Here is a 20,565-nt window from a genome sequence, read left to right on the forward strand (position 1 = left end):
ACAAAACCTTTGCAGACATGCGGGAAAGATTGCACAACCTTGAAAGAAAAAAAAGGCTTTGGCTGCATCCCAACTGCCATCAGAGATGGGCAGACGCTCTGTGGTCCCTGAGGGAAAGGAGCCAGGGGCAGGTTCCAGAAAGCTGCTCTGCTCACTTTTTATCATGTTCTCTCTTGCTGACTGTAATAGAATAATCTCCTTACTCATGAGTATCTCCCTACAAATATCTTTTAATTAGTCCTGTACAGTAATAACATCTTCTGTCTCTTGGCATGTTTTAAGCCATTTTAATCAAAACACTCTTCTAATATTTAATTGACACCAGGCCTTAACATGCTGCCTAAATCTTCCTGATTGTTGGACATGCCACACTTCCTTTAGCGAGCCAGTATGGTGACTAAGTTCCATGAGACTCTGTGTGTGTGTGTGTGTGTGTGTGTGTGCTGTAAGTTTCCACTGACGTTCAGACTCTAAGTACTAGACTAGGGACATCTACACTACAGGGGTCATTGTAAGTGACAGAATGGGAGGTCCCAGATCTTGTCTTTCCACGGAAACACTGATTGACCCCCCAGCCACGGATGAAAAGATCTTTCCAAGAGCTCTGGCGTTGCTCTGAGAGATGACAGCATGCCACTCTTGAACAAAATCTGACAACAGCCATATGGAAAAGGGTAAGAAGACCTCCACTTTACCTGTCACCTGTCACCCCCTGCCTCACGGTGGCAGAGCTCAGCAAAGAGGGAGATGCCCTCAACCTACGATTTCTTGAGAGTGCGGTAAGTGACCGCCTCCCCTTGCTTTGGGACACTGCCCAAGAGGCCCATTTCTGTCTCAACTCACCCCGAATGCTGAGGTGATCTGCACATTGGCTGGGGGCAGATGAGAATTAAGAGAAGTTGCAGGACTCACAGCCACCAACACAGGATCTCAACAACCAGTCTGCAACCCCCCCCCATTCCCAACTTCCAGACCCACGAGGGCAGGGTTTGGGCTTCCAAGGCTTCAAGCATCCCTGCCCCCAACCTCTTGGGATGTCCCTATCATTACATCTCTGGGGGGCACGGCCCATGCCAGGGTTCTCATGCATTGGTGTCACAGGCCCAGGGCCCGCCTGGGCTATAATGCGCACTACTTCCTCCACTGATCTGGAGTCGTAGGGACCACTGTGCCCCCGTGGCTCCGCTAGGCATTGCTCTCATAGGGGCTCTCTGGGTCGGTTCCAGAGCGGCAATAACTCTCTGCCTGGGGCCCACAGCTCTCCGGGGCATCTCTGAATCTAGGCGGAGGCAGCCATGCCCCCAAGCTTTGCTAGGCAGAGCACACAGCACTCTGACACCTGCTGGAGCTGGGGCTGCAGCTGCACAAGGGCAGGGATGGGGCCGGCAGGGATGGGGCCTGCAGGGCGAGGCCGCCCCAGGTAGCAGATGGCTCCTCCTTTGAAATCACTCCACTCCGGGCTGGTGATGGGAAGCACAGCCGCTGTGATCTCTGAAATGCCTTCAGGAAACATTTTTCCACAGGACAGTGCGTCCCACCTTCCACGGGGATGTTGACTCATCACCCACTGTCCTGAGAAACAGCTCCCAGCTTTGCTGAGGTGCTCTGGTCCTCACTCATCTCCTTCTCCGACTTGGCCATGAGCTTTGCATTCTCTCCCAAACAGGCTTTCTCCTCTGTTCAACAGGGTAGGCTGAGAGTTTCTAAATTTTCCCGTTGTGCTTCCTCTCTGGTTAACAATTCTGTCTTTAAGACATTTCTCTCTTTTTGCATTTCACAGAAGCAGTGGAGAGAAACCAGGCCACCCCCACAACACTTGGCCAAGGCAATTCCTCAGCCAGATGGCCAAATCTGAGGCCCGGCCCACTGCCCCCCGCAGAGTGCTGGGACATAGACACGACCCCGCCCCGTTCTGTGCCACCTTTTGTAACAAGGACAGTCTTTCCTTCTTTCTCCAGCACATTTCTCATTTCCAGCTGAGACCTCAAGAACGACCTCTGCTGTCTGTTTCTAGTAGCATCCTGTTCAGGGTTACTCGTGTTCTCTAGGAAGACTGAGGCTTTCCCTGCATTTTTGTCCCTGAGTTTCCATCTGCCTCACCTTTAAAGGTCCTGTTCAGGCAGTGTGAGCTTTCTCAAAACTCCTCCAGCCTGGGACCAGTTCCAAAGCCAGTTGCTTATTTCCAGGTGTTTGTCACAGTAGCATTTCCTTGTCTTGGTACCCATTTTCTGTCCTAGTCAGCTTGGGTTGCTGTGACAAAATACCACTGGCTGGGTGCCCTATGATAACAGAAATTTATTTTTCAAAGTTCAGGAGACAAACCCCAGATGGATTTGCCAGCATGCTCGAGCTCTGGTGTGATCCCCTCTCCGGACTGCAGACTGTCTGTGTCTCGCTGGATCCTGACATGATGGAAGGGATAAGCATGCTCTTTGGGATGGCACGAATCCTGTAATTGCTCCTGCCTCGTGACCTGATCACCCCCCCAAAGGTCCTATGTCCTAATACCATCACTTGCGGGGTGGGGGTGTGTGGGGGGGGTAGGATTTCAACATATGAATTGGGGGCGGGAACACAAACATTCAGACAATCACAGTCTGTCACACTTCTGTAGGTCTATTTCTTTACTCTGTTCTATCCCATTAATCTACGTTTATCCTTACATTAAAAGTATAGTCTTGATACTACACATTTATAGTAAGCTTTAAAAATAGATACTGTAGGGGCGCCTGGGTGGCTCAGTGGGTTAAAAACCTCTGCCTTCGGCTCAGGTCACAATCTCAGGGTGCTGGGATCGAGCGCTGCATCGGGAATCTCTGCTCAGCAGGGAGCCTGCTTCTCCCTCTCTCTCTGCCTGCCTCTCTGCCTACATGTGATCTCTGTCTGTCGAATAAATAAATAAAATCTTTAAAAAAAATAGATACTGTAAGTCTTCCAATATTCTTTTTCTTTTTCCAAGTTTTGGCTATTGTATACCTTTGCATTTTAGTAAAAATTTTTACAATCAGGTTATCAACTTAAAAAAAAATAAAATTGTGCTGGGACTTTGGTTGGCATTATACTGGATATATAGATCAATCTGGGGAGAACTGAGATCTGGGCAATAACCAGTCTTCTATTCTGTGAATACTTTATGTCCCACCATTCATTTAGGTCTTCTACAATTCCTTACTTCAGTGTTTTGCATTTTCCAGGAAGCTAATTTTGCATATATATTGTTAGATTTATCCCTAATTATTTCATGTTTTTTGAAACTATTGTAAATTACAAAGGTTTTATTTTCTTTCTTTCAGTTTTCAGTTGTCCATTGCTTGCATAGGTAAATACAATTGACTTATATACTGTTTTCTGCAAACTTACTAAACCCACTCATTATTCTAGTAGTTCTTTGGTGCACTTTGAGATTCTACATAGAAAATGACACCATCATCTGTGAATAAAGACAGTTTATTTCTTTGCTTCTGCTCTGTATAAATGTTCTTTTATTTTGCCAGATTTACTACACTGAATAAAACCTCCAGACATAAGATTGTTGCTTAAAATTTTTCCTAAAGATTTTATTTATTTATTTGAGAGATACACAGCGAGAGCAGGAACATAGCAGGGGGGTTGGGAAAGGAAGTACCAGACTTCCCACTGAGCAGGGAGCCTGCCCGATGCGGGCTCAATCCCAGGACCCTGGGATCATGACCTAGCCGAAAGCAGATGCTTAATGACCAAGCTACCTAGGCACCCCTAAAATTTTTGACAGATATTGTGAACAGGTTAGTAAATCCTTTTTTATTTACTAATTTGCTGAGTTTTTAAATCATAAATGGACCTTGATGTTGTCATCTGTTAGTGTTGTATGTGTGGGAGATGATCAAATGTTTTCTCTTTTCTCAGTCTGTTGATACGCTGAAATATATTAATTTTTGAATGTTTTAACAATCTTGTATTCCTAGCAAATACTCCATTTGATTATAATATATTATCCTCTGGATACAATGATGGGTTAAATTTGCTAAAATTTTATAAATGACACTTGCATTTATGAGCGATAGTATTCTATTTTAAATTTTATTTTCTTGGAAAGACTTTGCCCAGTTTTGGATTAATATACAATTGAATTTTAAAAAAAAATCAAAACAAAACAAGAAAAAAAAAACAAAATTAGTTGGGAAGTCTTCTCTCATATTCTAGTTTATGAAAGATTTTTGCAAAATTGGTATTATTTGTTCTTTAAAAGCTTGAAAAAATACATTTAACAATGATGCTATCTGGTATTGAATTTTCTTTGCTGAAATGCTTTAAATTGCACATTAGATTTCTTTAATAAATAGAGGATTGCTCATGTTACCTATAATTTCTTAAGTAAGCTTTGGTAGTTTGGGGTTTTCAAGAAATTTGTCTATTTTAAATAAGTTACAGGTTTCCCCCACTCTCTAAAAATAGAATATTCCTATGAAAATTTTCATAAGCTAAAATAGCATAAAATAATGAATAACCCCTTCTTTTTGAAGGGTCACATTACACTACTTTCTTTTTATGAAAGACCTATAGTAGTACAGGAATGGCCTTTTTTGCAAAAGTGAAAATCCTCTTCACTTTTTTTTGTTAGTGAAACAGGTACTAATGTATAATAGTCTTTAAACTAAAAATGGTTTAAAGAGACAAAGAAAGTCATTATATAATGATAAATAGGTCAGTCCATCAAAAAGATATAAATATTTAAGCACTCATCATCAGAATACCAAAATATATATAGCAAGAATTAACAGGACTAAAAGAAGAAATAATCAGTAAGACAGTAAGTTTGGGGCTTTAATACCTCACTCTTAACAATAGATAGATTATCCACACAGAGAATCAACATGGAAATACTGGATTTGAACAATGCTACAGACCACATGGATCTCACAGACATACACAGAACATTTTATCTGACAACAGCAGGATACACACTCTCTCAGGTGCACATGGAACATTTACTGACATACCATATGTTAGCCCATAAAAAAAGTAAGTATGAGTAATTTCAAGAAGTCTGAAAATGTGCCAAGAATCTTCTCTGACCACAATGGTATAAAACTCGAAATGAGTAGCAGGAGGAAAACTGATGAATACAGAAACTAAACAACACTCTCTTGAATAGTCTGATCGAGGAAGAAATTAAAGAGGAGATTAGAAATTATTTTGAGAGAAAGAAAATGAAGACACAACACAAGAAAACTTGTGGAATGTGGCAAAAGCAGTTCTAAAAAGGAAGTTCACAGCAATAAACATCTATATTAAGACACAAGGAAGAACTGAAATAAACAATCTAACTTCATACCTCAAAGAATTAAAAAAAGAAGAAAAAACTGAGCCCAAAGTTAGCAGAAGGAAGGACATAATAAAGATTAGGGCATAAATAAACAGAGAACAGGAAAATAATAGAAAAGATAACCCAAACTGAGAGCTGCTTCTTTGAAAAGATAAAATTGACAAAGCTTTAACTAGACTAAATAAGGGAAAAAGAGAGAGAAACTTTCAGCAAAATTATAAACGAGAGGAGACATTGCAATTGAAAATACAGAAATAAAGAGGATCATAAGAGTCTACTATGACAACTGTAAAAACTGGACAATTTAGAAGAAATGGATAAATTCTTAGAAACATGCAACCTGCCAAGACTAACTCAGGAAGAAACAGAAAATCTCAACAAACCGATTACTTGTAAGGACACTGAATCAGTAAACAAATGAAGAAAACCCATAACCAGACGGTTTCAATGGTGGACTTTAACAAATATTTAAAGAAGAATTAATGACAATCCTCCTGAACTCTTCCAAAAAATCAAAGAGGAAGTAACTGTCCTGAACTCATTTGATAAGGTCAGCATTACCCTGATACCAAAGCCAGAAAATAACCTTACAATAAAAGAAGTCAATAGGCCAATATCCCTGATGAAGATAGCTACAAAAATTTTCAATAAAATACTAGCAAATTGAATTCAGCAATACATTAAAAAGATCATTCACCATGGTCACATGGGAGTTTTCTCTGGGATGCAAGCATGATTCATGACATGCAAATTAACAGATATGACATAGCAAATTAGTAGAATGAAAGATAAAAATCATATGTTCATCTCAACAGTCGCAGAAAGAGCATTTGTCAAAATTTTATATCCGTTCATGAAAAAAAAATCCCTTAACAAATTAGGTATAGACAGAAAGTACCTCAACATAATAAAGGCTATATGTGACAAAACCACAGACAACATCATCCTGATGAAAGGTTGTAAACTTTCCCCCTAAGATCAGCAACAAGACAAGGATGCCCACTTTCTCCATTCATATTCAACACACACTAGAAGCCCTAGCCAGAGCAATCAGGTAAGAAAAAACAAAAGGCAGTCAGAATTGCAAAGGAACAGGTAAAATTATTTCTATTTGCAGATAACATAATTTTATACAGAGAAAATCCTGAGGACTCCACCAAAAAACTGTCAGATCTAGTTAGCAAATTCAGTAAAGTTGTACAAAATCATTTAAAAAATCAGTAGCATTTCCACGCACCACCAACAAAAATCTGAAAAAGAAAATGATTCTATTTATAATAGCGTCAAAACCAAAAAAATAATAAAGTACTTTTGGCAGTAAAACAGACACATAGACCAATGGAAAAGAATAGAGAGCTCAGAAATAAACTCCTGGAAATACAGTCAACCAGTACATGAGAAGGAAGCCAAGAACATTCAACTGGGAAATGACAGTCTCTTCAACAAATGGTATTGGGAAAATTGGACAGTCACATGGAGAACAATGAAATTGAACTCCTATCCTACAGCACTCAAAAATTAACTCAGGATGGACTGGACTTAAAAAAAATAAGACCAGTTACTGTAAAATTTCTAAAAGAAAACACAAGGGAAAAGCTCCTTGACATTTGCCTTGGCAGTGACTTTTTTGGAATGACACCAAAAACACAAGCAGCAAAAGCAAAAATCAACAAGCAGGACCACGTTAAACTACAGAGCTCTGCATAGCAAAAGAAATAATCAAGAAAATGAAAAGGCAACTTATGGAATGGGAGAAAATATTTGCAAACCATATACCAGATAAGGGATTAATATGCATATGCATATAAATATATAAAGAACTCACTCAACTAAAAAAAAAATAATAAGCACTCAAATTGAAATGAAAAAATAAGCAGAGAAAGTGAACATTTTTCTGAAGAAGACATATAAATGGCCAGCAACTACCTGAAAAGTTCTCAGCATCACTAATCATCAGGAAATCCAAATCAAAACCATAATGAGAGATTATTTGTGACACCTGTGACACCTGTGACAATGGCTGTCATCAAGAAGACAAGAGATAACTAGTTGTTGGGAAGATATGGGGGAAAGGGAACCCCTGTGCACTGCTGGCAGGATGCAAAATTGTGTAGCCACTATGGAGAGAGAGTGGAGTTGCTCAAAAGATTAAGAACAGAAAGACCATACGATCCAGCACTCCCACTTCTAGGAATCTATCCAAAGGAAATAAAAACAGGAATTTGAAGAGATATGTGCACTCCCATGTTTATTGCAGTATTATTCATAATAACCAAGATAACAGAAACAACCTAAGTATCTATCAATGGTAAACAGATAAAGAAAATGTGGTGTATATATATATATACACACACACACACACACACACACATATATATATATATATATATATATATATATATATACATATACACACAATGAACTATTATTCAGTCATGAGAAAAAATTAAATCCTACCATTTGCAATAACATGGATAGACTCTGAAGGCATTGTGCCAAGCGAGCTAAGTCAGAGAAAGGCAAATATTATATGATATCACTTACATGTGCAATCTAAAATAGTTGAACCAAAAAAAAAAAAAAAACCGAACAACAACAGACTAAATGGTGGATACCAGGGGCTGGAGGCTGGGGAAATTGGGGAGATATTATTTAAGGGTACAAACTTACATCTAGCAAGTATGTTCTGGAGATCTAATGCGGAGCATAGTGGTTACAGTCAGTAACAACGTATTTTGAACTTCAAAGTTATAAAGAGACTGGATCTTAACTGTTCTCACCACAAGAAAGAAATGTTAACTGTGACCTGACAGAGATGTTAACTAACACTATAGTGGTAATCACACTGCCACACATAAAGGCATCAAATCACTCACTGTACATCTTCAACCTTGGCATGTTATAGGTCAGTTATTAAAAAGAAATTAAATAATTACACATTAACAACAAACATGAAAATGATCAAAAGTAGCCAAAATAGAAGACATGAAAGTATATAAAATATCCCCCCCCAAAAGCTGGTATCACATATGAAAGTTTATAAATGAAAAAATAATTTAGATAAATATATCATTAAGCTATTGATCAGCAGGTAAATTAGCTTTAGAAGATCTGGTTTTAGGTCAACTGATTCTTGGCCAAAGGCATGTTCTTAAATTTTCAATACACTGATTCTACATGGAGGGGCAGGGTGAGAGGTTGGGAAGTCTCCTGAAGCTGTGTGCATACAATCTTTGGACAATAAATTACTGAAGAAACAGTGTGCTCTTGATCTTTGATCTTTTAACTCTCCTGATCTCACCATCCTTGTCATGTGGGACAGTAACAGAAAGGATTAGTAATAGATGAGAAAATGTTACTTTTCAGGGTGACCTAAGCCTATTTATCTTCCTGGTACTCTTAAGAACATTATACACATGGGTCACCTGGGTGGCTCAGTGGGTTAAAGCCTCTGCCTTCGGCTTGGGTCATGATCTCAGGGTCCTGGGATCGAGCCCTGCATCGGGCTCTCTGCTCAGCAGGAAACCTTCTTCCTGCTTCCCCCTCTCTCTCTGCCTGCCTTTCTGCCTACTTGTGATCTCTCTGTCAAATAAATACACAAAGTCTTAAAAAAAAAAAAGAGCGTCGTACACATATGACACTAGTCTCTTTTTTCAAGAATAACTTGAAAATGCAACTACTTCTTCTATTTTTAAAACAGTCCTTAGGCAATTGTTTTAACCTTATTGTGGAAAAGAGTATATTATGGAAGAGTTCCCTTGCAAGTCAGAGTACTTTTGGTAATAAAGACTTTACACTCACCTGACAGTACTTCTTGGCCTCCTTCAAAAGACGATTGGCCAAGGGCACTGGCCTCTGGGGAATTTGAAATCCCATAGGAAAAGTAAAGGGTTAACCATCTAGTTTCCTGTAATTAGGTTAATTTGTCACCAAATTTAGAGACTCCAGGGTTTGGAAATATTCCAGTGAAGGTTGTTTTATTTTCATACTTGTTAAGCTTCACTGACCAAAAGGAACCTCAGTTCCTTGGAAGTAAACAAAAGGGCCTGTGTTCCACTATCCCCGATCGCTCGCCTTTGTACTGGGCATTCCACCATGAGACTCCATTCCCTTCTTTCTGTGCTCTTCCTCTTTGTGACTCTAATCCCAAAAGGTAAGGTGATGGATAACTGTAGGTTTCTTAGGAGATAGTGAACAACTGTGGGTTTCTTAGGAGGTCTACTGGGATGCTCTGTGCCCATTTTAACTCAGACCCTAATGCTCAGCCTTAGGGAATCCGAAGTCCATCATGATCCTCTCCCTTAGAACTGATAAGGCCAAAACTGCAAAACCAAAGATTTCCATCAACAGAAAATGAGATCCAAGAGCTCAATGCTTAGAAAGTGGGGCGCAAATAAAGAGAGAGGTAGAGAAGCTGTGACATATGACTTAAGGCTTAGCAAACAAATCAAGTAGCCTTTACCAGATCCCGATCTCCAAAAAGGAACATGCAAAGGGCAGCTCTTGGTTCAAGCTTGGCCAGTGAACAGAAGCGAAGTCGACTCTGTTGGTGAGGAGTATTTGTGAAGGACAGAAGTTAGGTCCTTAAGACAGAGCTCCACAAGAAAGGACTGCATTAAGTCCACAAGAAAGGAATGCTCCCTCAAGCAACAGGGAGCAGAGGAATTTGGAAAAAGCATAAAAAGCATCAGTGGCAAAAGTTTAAGCATAGGAAAATATATGAAGAAAGAATTTTAAGAATATGAATTATATATATGTTTTTAGGATCCATGATTCAGAACTTTGAATATGACAATGTAGACTCAAAGGAAAAGCGGAATGTGGTCATCTTCAGGCTGGTTCAACCAGATCCTCATAAGAACTGATAATTCCTCTCCCCGCTGTTAATGACGGGATGTTCGCATCTCTCGAAATAATGTCTGTGGTCACTGAACACAGATGAGGTCTGGATAACTCTCTTGCTTTGTTGGTTCATCTCAAAGATTCTTTTAAATATAATCAACAATACTCACTTGTTTGATCTTTGCCTACTCTGTGGATATCTTGGGATCTACCTAACATACAGTTGTCTCCAACTGAAGGAATTTACATAATTCTCATTTGATTCTCAGTTCTGTCACAAGAAGACACAGTTGCAGGGAGACACACTTGTAGTGACATCTAATGTAAAATCATACAATCATCATGCCTTAAAATTGGAAGGTGATTTAATGGCTTAATTCTTCAATTTTACAGATAAGAGAACCCAGGTCTACATAAAGAATATGATTTTGCTGAGGTCACACAGGTAGTGGCAACAAGGCAGCTAGAACCATCTTTAATCTGGGTCAGTTTTGGTTCCATCGATGTACGGGTTTGGATATGCCCATAAAATGGTAATCCTGATTTCTCTCAGAGTTTTTACCTCAAAATCTCCTAACTAAATACTGAGGAATCTAAGCAGATTCCTATGTTTCCTCTTTTAGAAGATACAATGTCTATGAAACATTTTATTTCACTAACCTCCAAATTCTTTCCTTCACTGTTTGAGGTAAGCATGTCAAATGGGCTAAATGTTCTGCCATTATTTTTGGACTATTAATCCAATCTTTAGATTCTTCTGATCTGTGTTCCTTAAAATCAGATAAACTGCTATCCATTCTGAAAGCATTTGCCACAAGAGAATTATGGCTGCAGAGTTGATGAGAGAATAGGTTTTGCTCATGCTAGCCCTCTACCGTCTGAGCTAAAGTCAGCCCAACATAAATCACTGTCTGCTCCCCCAAGTCACAGCCCATGTTACCAGCTGGGTCTTTTTTTTTAAAAGTTAACAAGGAATAGATCTCCTTGAAGTAGATTTTAGCCAAAACCCACCGATCTAGTGGGAAAATGGACACAGCAATTGTTGTTGTAGTGAGGGAAGAACATTGAGAAAGAGGCTGTCCTAAAGCAAAGGCCAGAAACGATTTCTGGTAAAACAGGATTCTAGGAAACCTAGGCCTGACATTTAGAGAAGTTAATACAATAATGACAAGACTCGATACTAACAAATAGAACAGTGCATCCAAAGTAATATAGTGGGGGATACCAGACAGTCTAAAACAGACTGAAGCCAAGAGGTTTTAGAAGAAACAGGAGAGAGAACGTGTGTGGGGTCAGAGTACCTTACTGCGTTCAATGGCAACAAAGACTGACCAAGCCCTCTTGTTGTTCTCACACTGGGTCTTTCACAAACACCTGGAATAAGGTGGGAAACAAAGGAAAGACAGACATTGGTCAAATGATTACACAAATTAATATATAATTATAAAGTTTAATAAGCACAATGGACAGGAACAGAGTACTATGAGTGCCCCTAATATGTGGTCATTGTCTTGTTGGCAATGTCAGAGACTTCCCTGAGGCATGCCTTTTGAGATCCAAACAGAAAGATAAGCGTTAGTTGATGGATCCCTTTCAAGAAGCAGTCAACACTGCTGGCAAAGGAAGATGCCAGTCCAGTGTTGCTGTTGGAGAAGAGAGCACAGGAACTGCAAGAAGGCCGCCATGCTAGTTGGGTAAAAACTAGCACTAGTTCATACTAGAAAATGAGCCAGGCATTTCATGGAATTATGCGAAGGTAGAAGCTGTAACCAAAGCTAAGTCTGTGGGGGCGGGGTGGGCATTTTAAGAACAAGGAGGGCAAGACAATCAGACTTTATGTATGAGTATGTAAAGTCTATATATAAATCTCTAGTAATAGAAATTACTAGTACCTAAATTACACAGGGGCTCTTGATTTATGCACACAAACCAGGCTTAACTTTGGATTCCTGAAAGGCTGCAAACTTGACAGGTCCCTTAACACATCTGGCTTCTGTTTCATCATTTCAACTGTCCTGTCCTCAGAGTCTCTCTTCCTGGTTCCATTGCTGAAGGGGTTTGAAATTACAGAAGCTTCCTTCTTTTCTAACCTTGGGAGAATCATCTTTTGAGGTAAACACATGGAATTAAGCCTGAGAAACCACTAGCAACTGTGTGAAAATAGAGAAAATGTATAAAGAACAAATGTTAAGAATTAGGAAGTAAAAATTCCCAACTTTTCCATCTTATAATTCCGGTGATTCAGTGATAAATAAGCCTGGTCTAGCTCTCTGTCCATTCTTTAAGTCAGGATCAGGCTCAGACTGTGCTCTCTCTGTCAGATGCATAAATAAAATTGTTTCAAAAAATCAAATAAAAAAGGTCACTGTTTTCACGGAGAAAATTTCTCCAAAGAAACTACATAATCCAAACAGGAAAATGTTGGTTTACCCACCAACAGTCCAAGGAATGTTACGTGATCACTACCTGAGCATAGATCATCATGTGTCTCTTGAAAAGAATCCATGACATCTTAGGAAAGAACATATACACGTATTTTGCACATACAATTATACACACACACACACACACATATCTGCTTGAGAGTAGGGGCATAAAGAGGTTAGAACGGCATAATGCTTTTCTTTAAAAGATTTATTTATTTATTTGTTTGTTTGTTTGTTTATTTGGGGGGGGAGGGGCAGGCTAAGAGACAGGGATACAGAGAATCTCAAGTAGACATTTGATGAGCGTGGAGCTTGCCCCGGGGCTCCATCCCACCACCCATAATAGCATGACCTGAGCCAAAACCACCAGCTGGATCGCCCAGGTGCCCCAAAATGGTGGAACTCTTAAATTGATTGATTAACCCCCTGAGAAGTAAGACAATTTATAGCATTCTTCTTATACTGACTCTGGAGAATAACATACTATTTAAACAGACATATTGGATGGGAGCAGAAGACCGCTTGTACTCTATGTTACCTACAGAAAAGAAAATTGCCTATCTCTTTCTTAGCTGATAAAGATCCAGGAAGAGCCCACCCCATCCAAACCCTGCTCTCCATCCCCTCCACTAGAAGAAATAGAACAGCTAATAACTCAATAAGTTCTTATGCTGAGAAAAGCATGTCCTTTTTGAGGTTAAATGTATTTCTCTTATTTTAGTGTGATTCTATGTTTTCCCCATTTCATCTATGGAAATTTATGCTGTGATGCCATACGAAGTAAGGGTCTACATCTTCTTTTCCCAACAGCAATGATTAAACATATATCCCTTCTCCCACTGCATGTGATACAACCATTAGAACACACTAATACCCTATCAATTCTGAAATCTATTAGATCATTCTCTCCAGTTGCTCTGTATATCTTACATTATGACAGTGAGTGAAAATAAGTGTCAGTATCTGGGAAGAAATGCCCTTTCTTATGAACCACATAATTTAATATTACCTTCTATGCCTGCACAGAAACATATGTCCCACTCATTCTTAGAAGGGAGGGTAGAACTCTTGGGCTTTGGTTCAGGTAACACCTTCTTAAATCAAGCTTCGGATTCAGTAGAGAGCACATCCCTGGAAGGATGAATTGGTCTGAGCCTGTTGATTCAAGGGAGAGGCATCTGCCAAGAAGAGAGTGGTGCTGCCCTAGACCACGGACCGTATCAGGAAGTTGAACTTTCCAGTACAACGCATGAAAGACCACCCTGCTGCCTCTCACTACGTCTTTCCCCGTACCAAGAACTTCTGATTTTAGTGTTGTTAGGACACCTGAAAATGGCCCCATGTGTTACACAGAGCGCCTGGACAAAGTTATCCCGGGGGAGACTAAGCCACCAACAGGACCCCCATGCAGCAGACCATGAGCCTGTGCTCTGGGGAGATGGGGCGGCGCAGCCCGGGCCTCGCACAGCTGTCTAGTGAGAACTTCAGTTCTCTCCCCAGAGGACAATTTATCCTCCAGAAGTGGCCCAGCAGAGACAGCGCCACAAGGCCTCACCTGAGGCCATTCTCTTGTTGCCTGGAGACCTGGAGTTTATGGAAGGCCAGCCTGCGGCCTGGGGGTGCGGGACCCCAGCCGGCACCGGGCTGGATCCTCTAGCAAGGCTAGAGCAGTCTCACACACATTCTGAAAATTCGGTTACAAAAGGCTGTGTTGGTTTATTTGGCTGTTATTTTCCTACAGAATGCAGAAACAATTACAAGAAGCTGATTCATATACCCAAAAAAAAAAAAAAAAAAAAAAGGTTCAGAGGCACAAAGGGGGTCAAACGAGGAGTTAAGACAAAGAAGTCAGGCAGCAAAGAAGCCAGGCCCGGTATGTTACAGGAAGCAAAGACAGCAGGAGACGCGGGTGGGCTAACAGGACAGTTAGGGGACTGACCTCTATTAACGGACGTGAAGAGAGCGTGTCTCTTATGTGACATCTGCCGGGATCCACAGGGGAAAGGAGGAAGCCTCGTTATGCCTGAAAGGCTAGTGGCAAGACCCCGAGACTAAAGGAAGCTACCCCCTCGGGGCGCACTCAGTTCCGTGCTTCTCAGTGGCCAAATCAATTAGGAAAACAGCTACATTTAAGGAAAAATGCTTTTCAGCTTTTGAAATAAATTCTTTCCTGTATCGACAGATAAGTGGCATTGGACAACACAGAAAGTGTGTTGTTTGCCTAGCCCTGTGATGGGGACTTTGGTAAGGTGGACGCTATAGGGTCGGGAAAGTCTCTGGAAGAGGTGCCAGACACGTTCCCTGGGACAGAGATGCCGTCAGCATGGATGGGCGATGTCCGTCAGCGTAGACAGGGCCATGGAAGGACAGATCCTTCCTTCAAAATAGTGCTTCTCAGTGAAGGTATCGGCATTTGGGGCAGGACAGGTCACGAAGTAGGAAATCCAGGAAATTCGTGCTTTACCCCCTAAATACGAAGGATGCCTCCCCAGTCCTGGTGGCAACAACAAATCGAGCCAACATTTCACAAAATGCAAATGCCCCAGATGAGGACAACTCTCTCCAAGCTTCTCGAAATCAACCTGCCCCCTCCAAGATGTCCTGCACTCTTAGCCCTCCTCCCCACAAAAGGCGCCCCTTTTGCTGAAATGCCTGATCTTTTCCTATAGGAAACACCATCCCTTCTATCCCAAGGCCATCCTTCCGTACATTTATTGCTCTGGGTGCGTGACTGATAATTTGACGGTCACTTAATCTGCTGGTGATTTAATGATGTCAACTCTCTTTCTGTGCAGCAAGGCCTGGTGTTATTTTGGGGCAGAAACAGTGTGTTCTTTTGAAAGGGGTGTGCAAGGATGGAGGCTGCACCGCCACGGACAATACCACTGCTGAATACAATGACGAGAAAAAGTGTTGTAGGAAGTGGTGGGTGCTCCTTCCCTACCCAACACCAGCTCCCAGAGCAAAATATCCTTAGTGGGAACAAGCTGGAAGCCCTTCGAACTCCAGAACACCCGGATACAATTTGCAAAGCCCTTTTTAACCCACCTTGAGTGTCTCCCTTGGGAAATAAATGTCCCAAATCCGCATGTACTTGTCCCCAGGGAGTTTCTTCTTCATGCGCAAGACGCAATTACATGACAGAGGAATCTCGGACCCTCAGGGTAGAGAACATTTCTGGAAAATGATAAAGACAGAAACTTTAAATGGGTAAAAACTGAAGGATATGGACAGCAGTAGGTTGTGTCTGACCACCTCAAGTGGATTATCAACCTCCCACACCACCTGACTCTGGACAAACACTAGAGACCTCCGGCAGCGACGGGGATGAAGGTCTCCCAGCCACGTGGTCTCGCAGGCACCGTCCCCGGGAACAAGGTATACCGCACCGGTCTCAGCCACGCGGGCCTGAGGCTGGCAGCCCCTCCTGGGCAGGCAGCCCCGCAGGAGGGGAATGGGACAGCTGCGCCCAGCAAGGAGGCTGTCTGCTCTGGGGAGCTGGATGGCTGAGGAGCCAAGAACCCAGCATGCCCAGTAAGTCCTTTCCAGATTCACCATCAGATAATCCCACCTCCTGGCTGGAATAATTCCCATCGTCATCATTACAATTCTGGATTCATTTCTACTTTATGGCTAAGCAAATTCAAGGGCAAGAGGCCAAGAATGTTACACAACATGAGTTCCACAAAGATGGAAACAACTACCCCACAAACAAAATTCAAGGCTTTTTTTTTCTTTTTTTTTTTTTTAAGATTTTATCTGTTTTCTTTATTTGAGAGAGAGAGAGTGATCAAGGCTTTTGTTTTTTTTCTTTTCTTTTCTTTTCTTTTTTTTTTTTTTAAAGATTTTATCTGTTTTCTTTATTTGAGAGAGAGAGAGTGAGCGGGAGGGAGAGGGAGAGAGACTCTGAGGCAGACTCCGTGGCAGACTCCGTGCTGAGCCCAATGCAAGGTTCCATCCCACCGTGAGAGCACGACCTGAGCTGAAACGGAGATGGGAAGCTTAACTGACTGAGCCACCCGGGCGCCCCAGGGCTTTTCGTTTCTTGACCAGATAAATGTCTTGCACACAAAAGCTGCCCTCCTGCCTATCTGCATGGCCCAGAACCACACCACAGTCTCCTGACGCCTTGTGTTGATGAGGAAAGGGTCTGGAATCAGTCATATTTAAGTTAAGACTGTAGTTCCCTTGCTTACCAGTCACCTGACTCTGAACTACTTAACCTTCCTTTGCATTAAAATTCTTCTTCAATAAATGAATGAAATAAACAATTTAACTTCTGGGCTTGTTGTAAGGATTAAATGAGATCAAGTACACAAAGCACTTGGAGCGGGCAAGGTGAGACCCCAGGGAAGTCAGCCAACAGCTGTGTCCCTTTTCTCTTGTCCCTGAAGCCTAGAGCGGAAAGAAATCATTGTACTTCACAGTCGTATTATTTTATTATCAGATGAGGCATAGATTACCAGTTTAAAACAATGCCACAAAGTATATTTAAGATTGAAAGACTATATGGGAAACAACTATTTCTTTGATATTTCAGAAGAAACCACTGTGAAAAGTTGTAACTGTTTAAAGTTATAGTTTGTATTATAATTACCATTACCTTCTGATATCCAAAACTGTATCTGTTTAATAAATATATCCGATTACTCCTATGAAAACCAATATTAAATAAGCAAGTTAGAAAAGAAACTAAAAGAAAGTTTTTATTGATAATAAAGTTGATATTTCAGTAGCATTAGATAATCCTTTCTCATGACATAATAGATTAAAATAAGTAACAATATCAAGGGGAGGGAGTGACATGACAAAGGAAGCTAGAATTTTATTTTAGTAATGGTGTGGTGGATGGTAAGTATCTCTGAGAAATCATTTCTCCCAGAGCCTCGGCTCTTCTCTGTTCTTCATGACCTTGAGATCCTATAAAGACATCAAAGCTTCCCTTTGGATTCTGTATCATTACTTAGAACACTGCTAGGCACATACTCAACAATGCACGGGGTTTCAAATCAGAAACACACAGAGAATGCAACTGGAAGTCTCAGCTGCAGGAAAACGCAATAAGCCATAATCGAAGCCAGTGTGTGTTGTCAACAATGCGTTGACTGGAACATTAATGATACTTCCGAGTGTCTCCTCTCTTTCAGTTCAGAAGGACTGACATGAACAGCCTATGCCCTTTGTCGAGGTTACACCTAGCTGGGGCATCAGCTGAAATGTCTGACTGCCCAAGTGAGCAGTCCCGTAACATCGCAGCTGGGTCCCACTTACAGGCCTACGCAAGCAGAGTAGGATGCAACCTCCACTAGTTATTTCAGACATGAGAGAGTAAACATCTCATTATAATTCAAATGCGTTTTCTGGAAGTGAGTGATAATAATGAAGTTATCCTTCACTAACATGCTCACATAGTTTAAGCTAGCGGTTAGCTACTGCACTATTTCAGAAGTGTTGGAAACAGTATTGAAGACCATCAGTAAAATATTCAAGAATATCAGTGAATTGGGAATCAGGAGGCCTTAACTCTAGACCTCAGGGCAACAACGTCCGGTAGAACTTTTGACAATGATGGGAACTCTCTGTTTCTGCCTTGTCCACTGGCCACATGTGGTTACAGAGCACTTGAAATGTGGCCAGTGACTGAGAGAATAACTTTTTATTTTGTTTTATTTTAATTAGTATTAATGTAAATAGCCACACGTGGCTAGTGACTCGTGTCACACAGCAGAGCTTTTGAGCCCTGAGCCGGTGCAGTGACCCAGTGATGAAGGACCTGGGCTCTGGAGCAGGAGGAAGTCTGCGGCACTCAAATCCCAACTCCAGCCCCACCAGTTGTGTGAGCTGGCATAGGTTAGGTGACGTTTTTGTGCCTCAGCATCCAATTCTGGAAACATGAGGACAGCCATAGCTTTTTCTTCATTAACTGTTATGAGGAGCACATGAATCTGCATATTAAAATCCCTGAGACAAGTTTTTGCATTTTTCCTGAGGGCAATGCTCTCTCATCCGGGGTTCTCTGGGGGTGGTGAGCTAAGAGAAGGGAAGGGCCATTTGAGACCCTGGGCAAGCAGTTCTAGTTCCTTCCTAGTTTCATCCTAGAAGTCACCTTCCTGTCCCTGAAACCATTACATTAGTTTTCTTATGAGTTCAAAGAGCTCTATCTGGAAGGTACTGGGACTCACAACTTAGGACCTGGTTTTCTGCAACTAACGGTACACTGGATACATCTGTTCCCATACACTGAGGAAACATTTTAGAATTAAAAGAATCACAAGCCGGGGCACCTGGGTGGCTCAGTGGGTTAAAGCCTCTGCCTTCAGCTCAGGTCATGATCTCAGTGTCCTGGGATCGAGCCCCGCATGGGGTTCTCTGCTCAGCAGGGAGCCTGCTTCCTCCTCTTTCTCTGCCTGCTTCTCTGCCTACTTGTGATCTCTGTCTGTCAAATAAATACATAAAATCTTTAAAAAAAAATAAAAGAAATTAGCCCCAAATTACTTAATAAGCATCTGTGTTCTGACAACATAGTAACCATTTGAAAAAACAATGCACACAAATTGGAAAAAAAGTAATATTCAAATATAACTTTTAAATAAGCAACCTACTGGGGCACCTGGGTGGCTCAGTCCGTCAAGTGACCTACTCGTGGTTTCAGCTCAGGTCCTGATCCCAGGGTCTTGAGGTCAAGCCTGTCAGGCTGTGCACTCCGTGCTCAGTCTGCTTGGAGTTTCTTTCTCTCCCTCCACCACCACCTGCCACATGCCTGTGCACACTCACTCTCTCTTACAAATAAAAACATAAATCTTAAAAAAAAAAAAAAAAAGCATCCTTCACTGAACAGCTTCTCAAGTCTGGAACACAGAGTAGACTCTGTCCTCACTTCCTGCTCCCCATTGGTTTCCTGTGTGGCTCTTACTTTTTCACCGCAGCACACAGCACAAACCTACTTGGACAAAGTCTCGCGTCACTGACACGACTGTCAGAGGGTCTGATGCTCACACTGCGAAGTGCTCTGAGCTGGTCATTCTTGCAGGGTCTAACGAATATTCAGCTTCTACCTTTCCCTTGAATTTTTACAATATTTTCATGATAACCTTGGAACCGGCTGGGGAGCATAGGGACGCCTCGTCCCGGGGTCTGTGAACTACTACTTCAGGTGTTTTTTTAAACATCTACCCTTTGTCCCAGATGATGAGCAGCTTGAGGACAAGAACTGTGTCTTATCTGCAGCCTGGACGTGCAACTTGCCACACGGTGAGTTAATAAGTATTACTGAAACCATGGGTGATATGAGATGAGCGGACACCGGCCGTAATTTTCAGGTTTTACTGCTACAGCAGATGACTTGTGAGAACTTATCTCTTGCATCTCACGAATGACCCAGAGCAGGCTGTCACTGACTGGGTGTGGAACAAGAAGCCTGAAAACTGACACATGAGGTCAGTGGTTCAAGCCAGCGGAGGGAGGTTCTCGGTGCCTGGCCAGAGAGGCGACAACAAGCTCTGGAGACAGGACCTTACAGTTACTTCCTGCCGGGTTTGGCCAGGACAACAAGAGTTACTTTCATCAACCCTGTAAGTATTGTGCACTCAGTGGCAGAAAAGATTTCACCAGCAACACCAATGTTCTATCCAGAGTGGCCCTCTCCTCTGAACACTGAGTGGAACATGGCTGGGGTCCCCACCGACCAGTTTCTTGCTAGATGCTGGGAGAGTTCTGGAGAACTATCTTCATGGCTTATCACTTTTAGTCTACTGCTCAACACTAGTTAATGTTTTATTATTTTTTAAAGATTTATTTATTATTATTTATTTGAGAGGAAGAGAGTTTGCGTGGCGGAGGGGCAGAGGGAGGAGAGAATCTCCACTAACTCCCCACTGAGTGTAGAGCTCAACAAGGGGCTTGATCCCAGGACCCTGAAATCCCAGCCTGAGCCAAAACCAAAAGTCTTATGCTCAACCAACTGAGCCACCCTGGTGCCCCAACACTAATGTT

The 20,565-nt window shown here is 41.7% G+C and overlaps 1 protein-coding gene across 1 annotated transcript; it reads left to right on the forward strand.

Moving 5' to 3' along the window:
- The first annotated feature begins 9,400 nt into the window (after positions 1 to 9,400).
- On the forward strand, positions 9,401 to 15,550 carry LOC116874841 (beta-defensin 130B-like). The gene is made up of 2 exons (XM_032869831.1): positions 9,401 to 9,458; positions 15,369 to 15,550. The coding sequence occupies exons 1-2, from the start codon at positions 9,401 to 9,403 to the stop codon at positions 15,548 to 15,550; spliced, it is 240 nt and encodes a 79-aa protein (XP_032725722.1).
- The last annotated feature ends 5,015 nt before the right edge of the window (positions 15,551 to 20,565 follow it).

The sequence above is a fragment of the Lontra canadensis genome, unplaced genomic scaffold (genome assembly GCF_010015895.1).
Source record: "Lontra canadensis isolate GAN:19392208 unplaced genomic scaffold, GSC_riverotter_1.0 scaffold39, whole genome shotgun sequence".
Lineage (NCBI taxonomy): Eukaryota > Metazoa > Chordata > Mammalia > Carnivora > Mustelidae > Lontra > Lontra canadensis.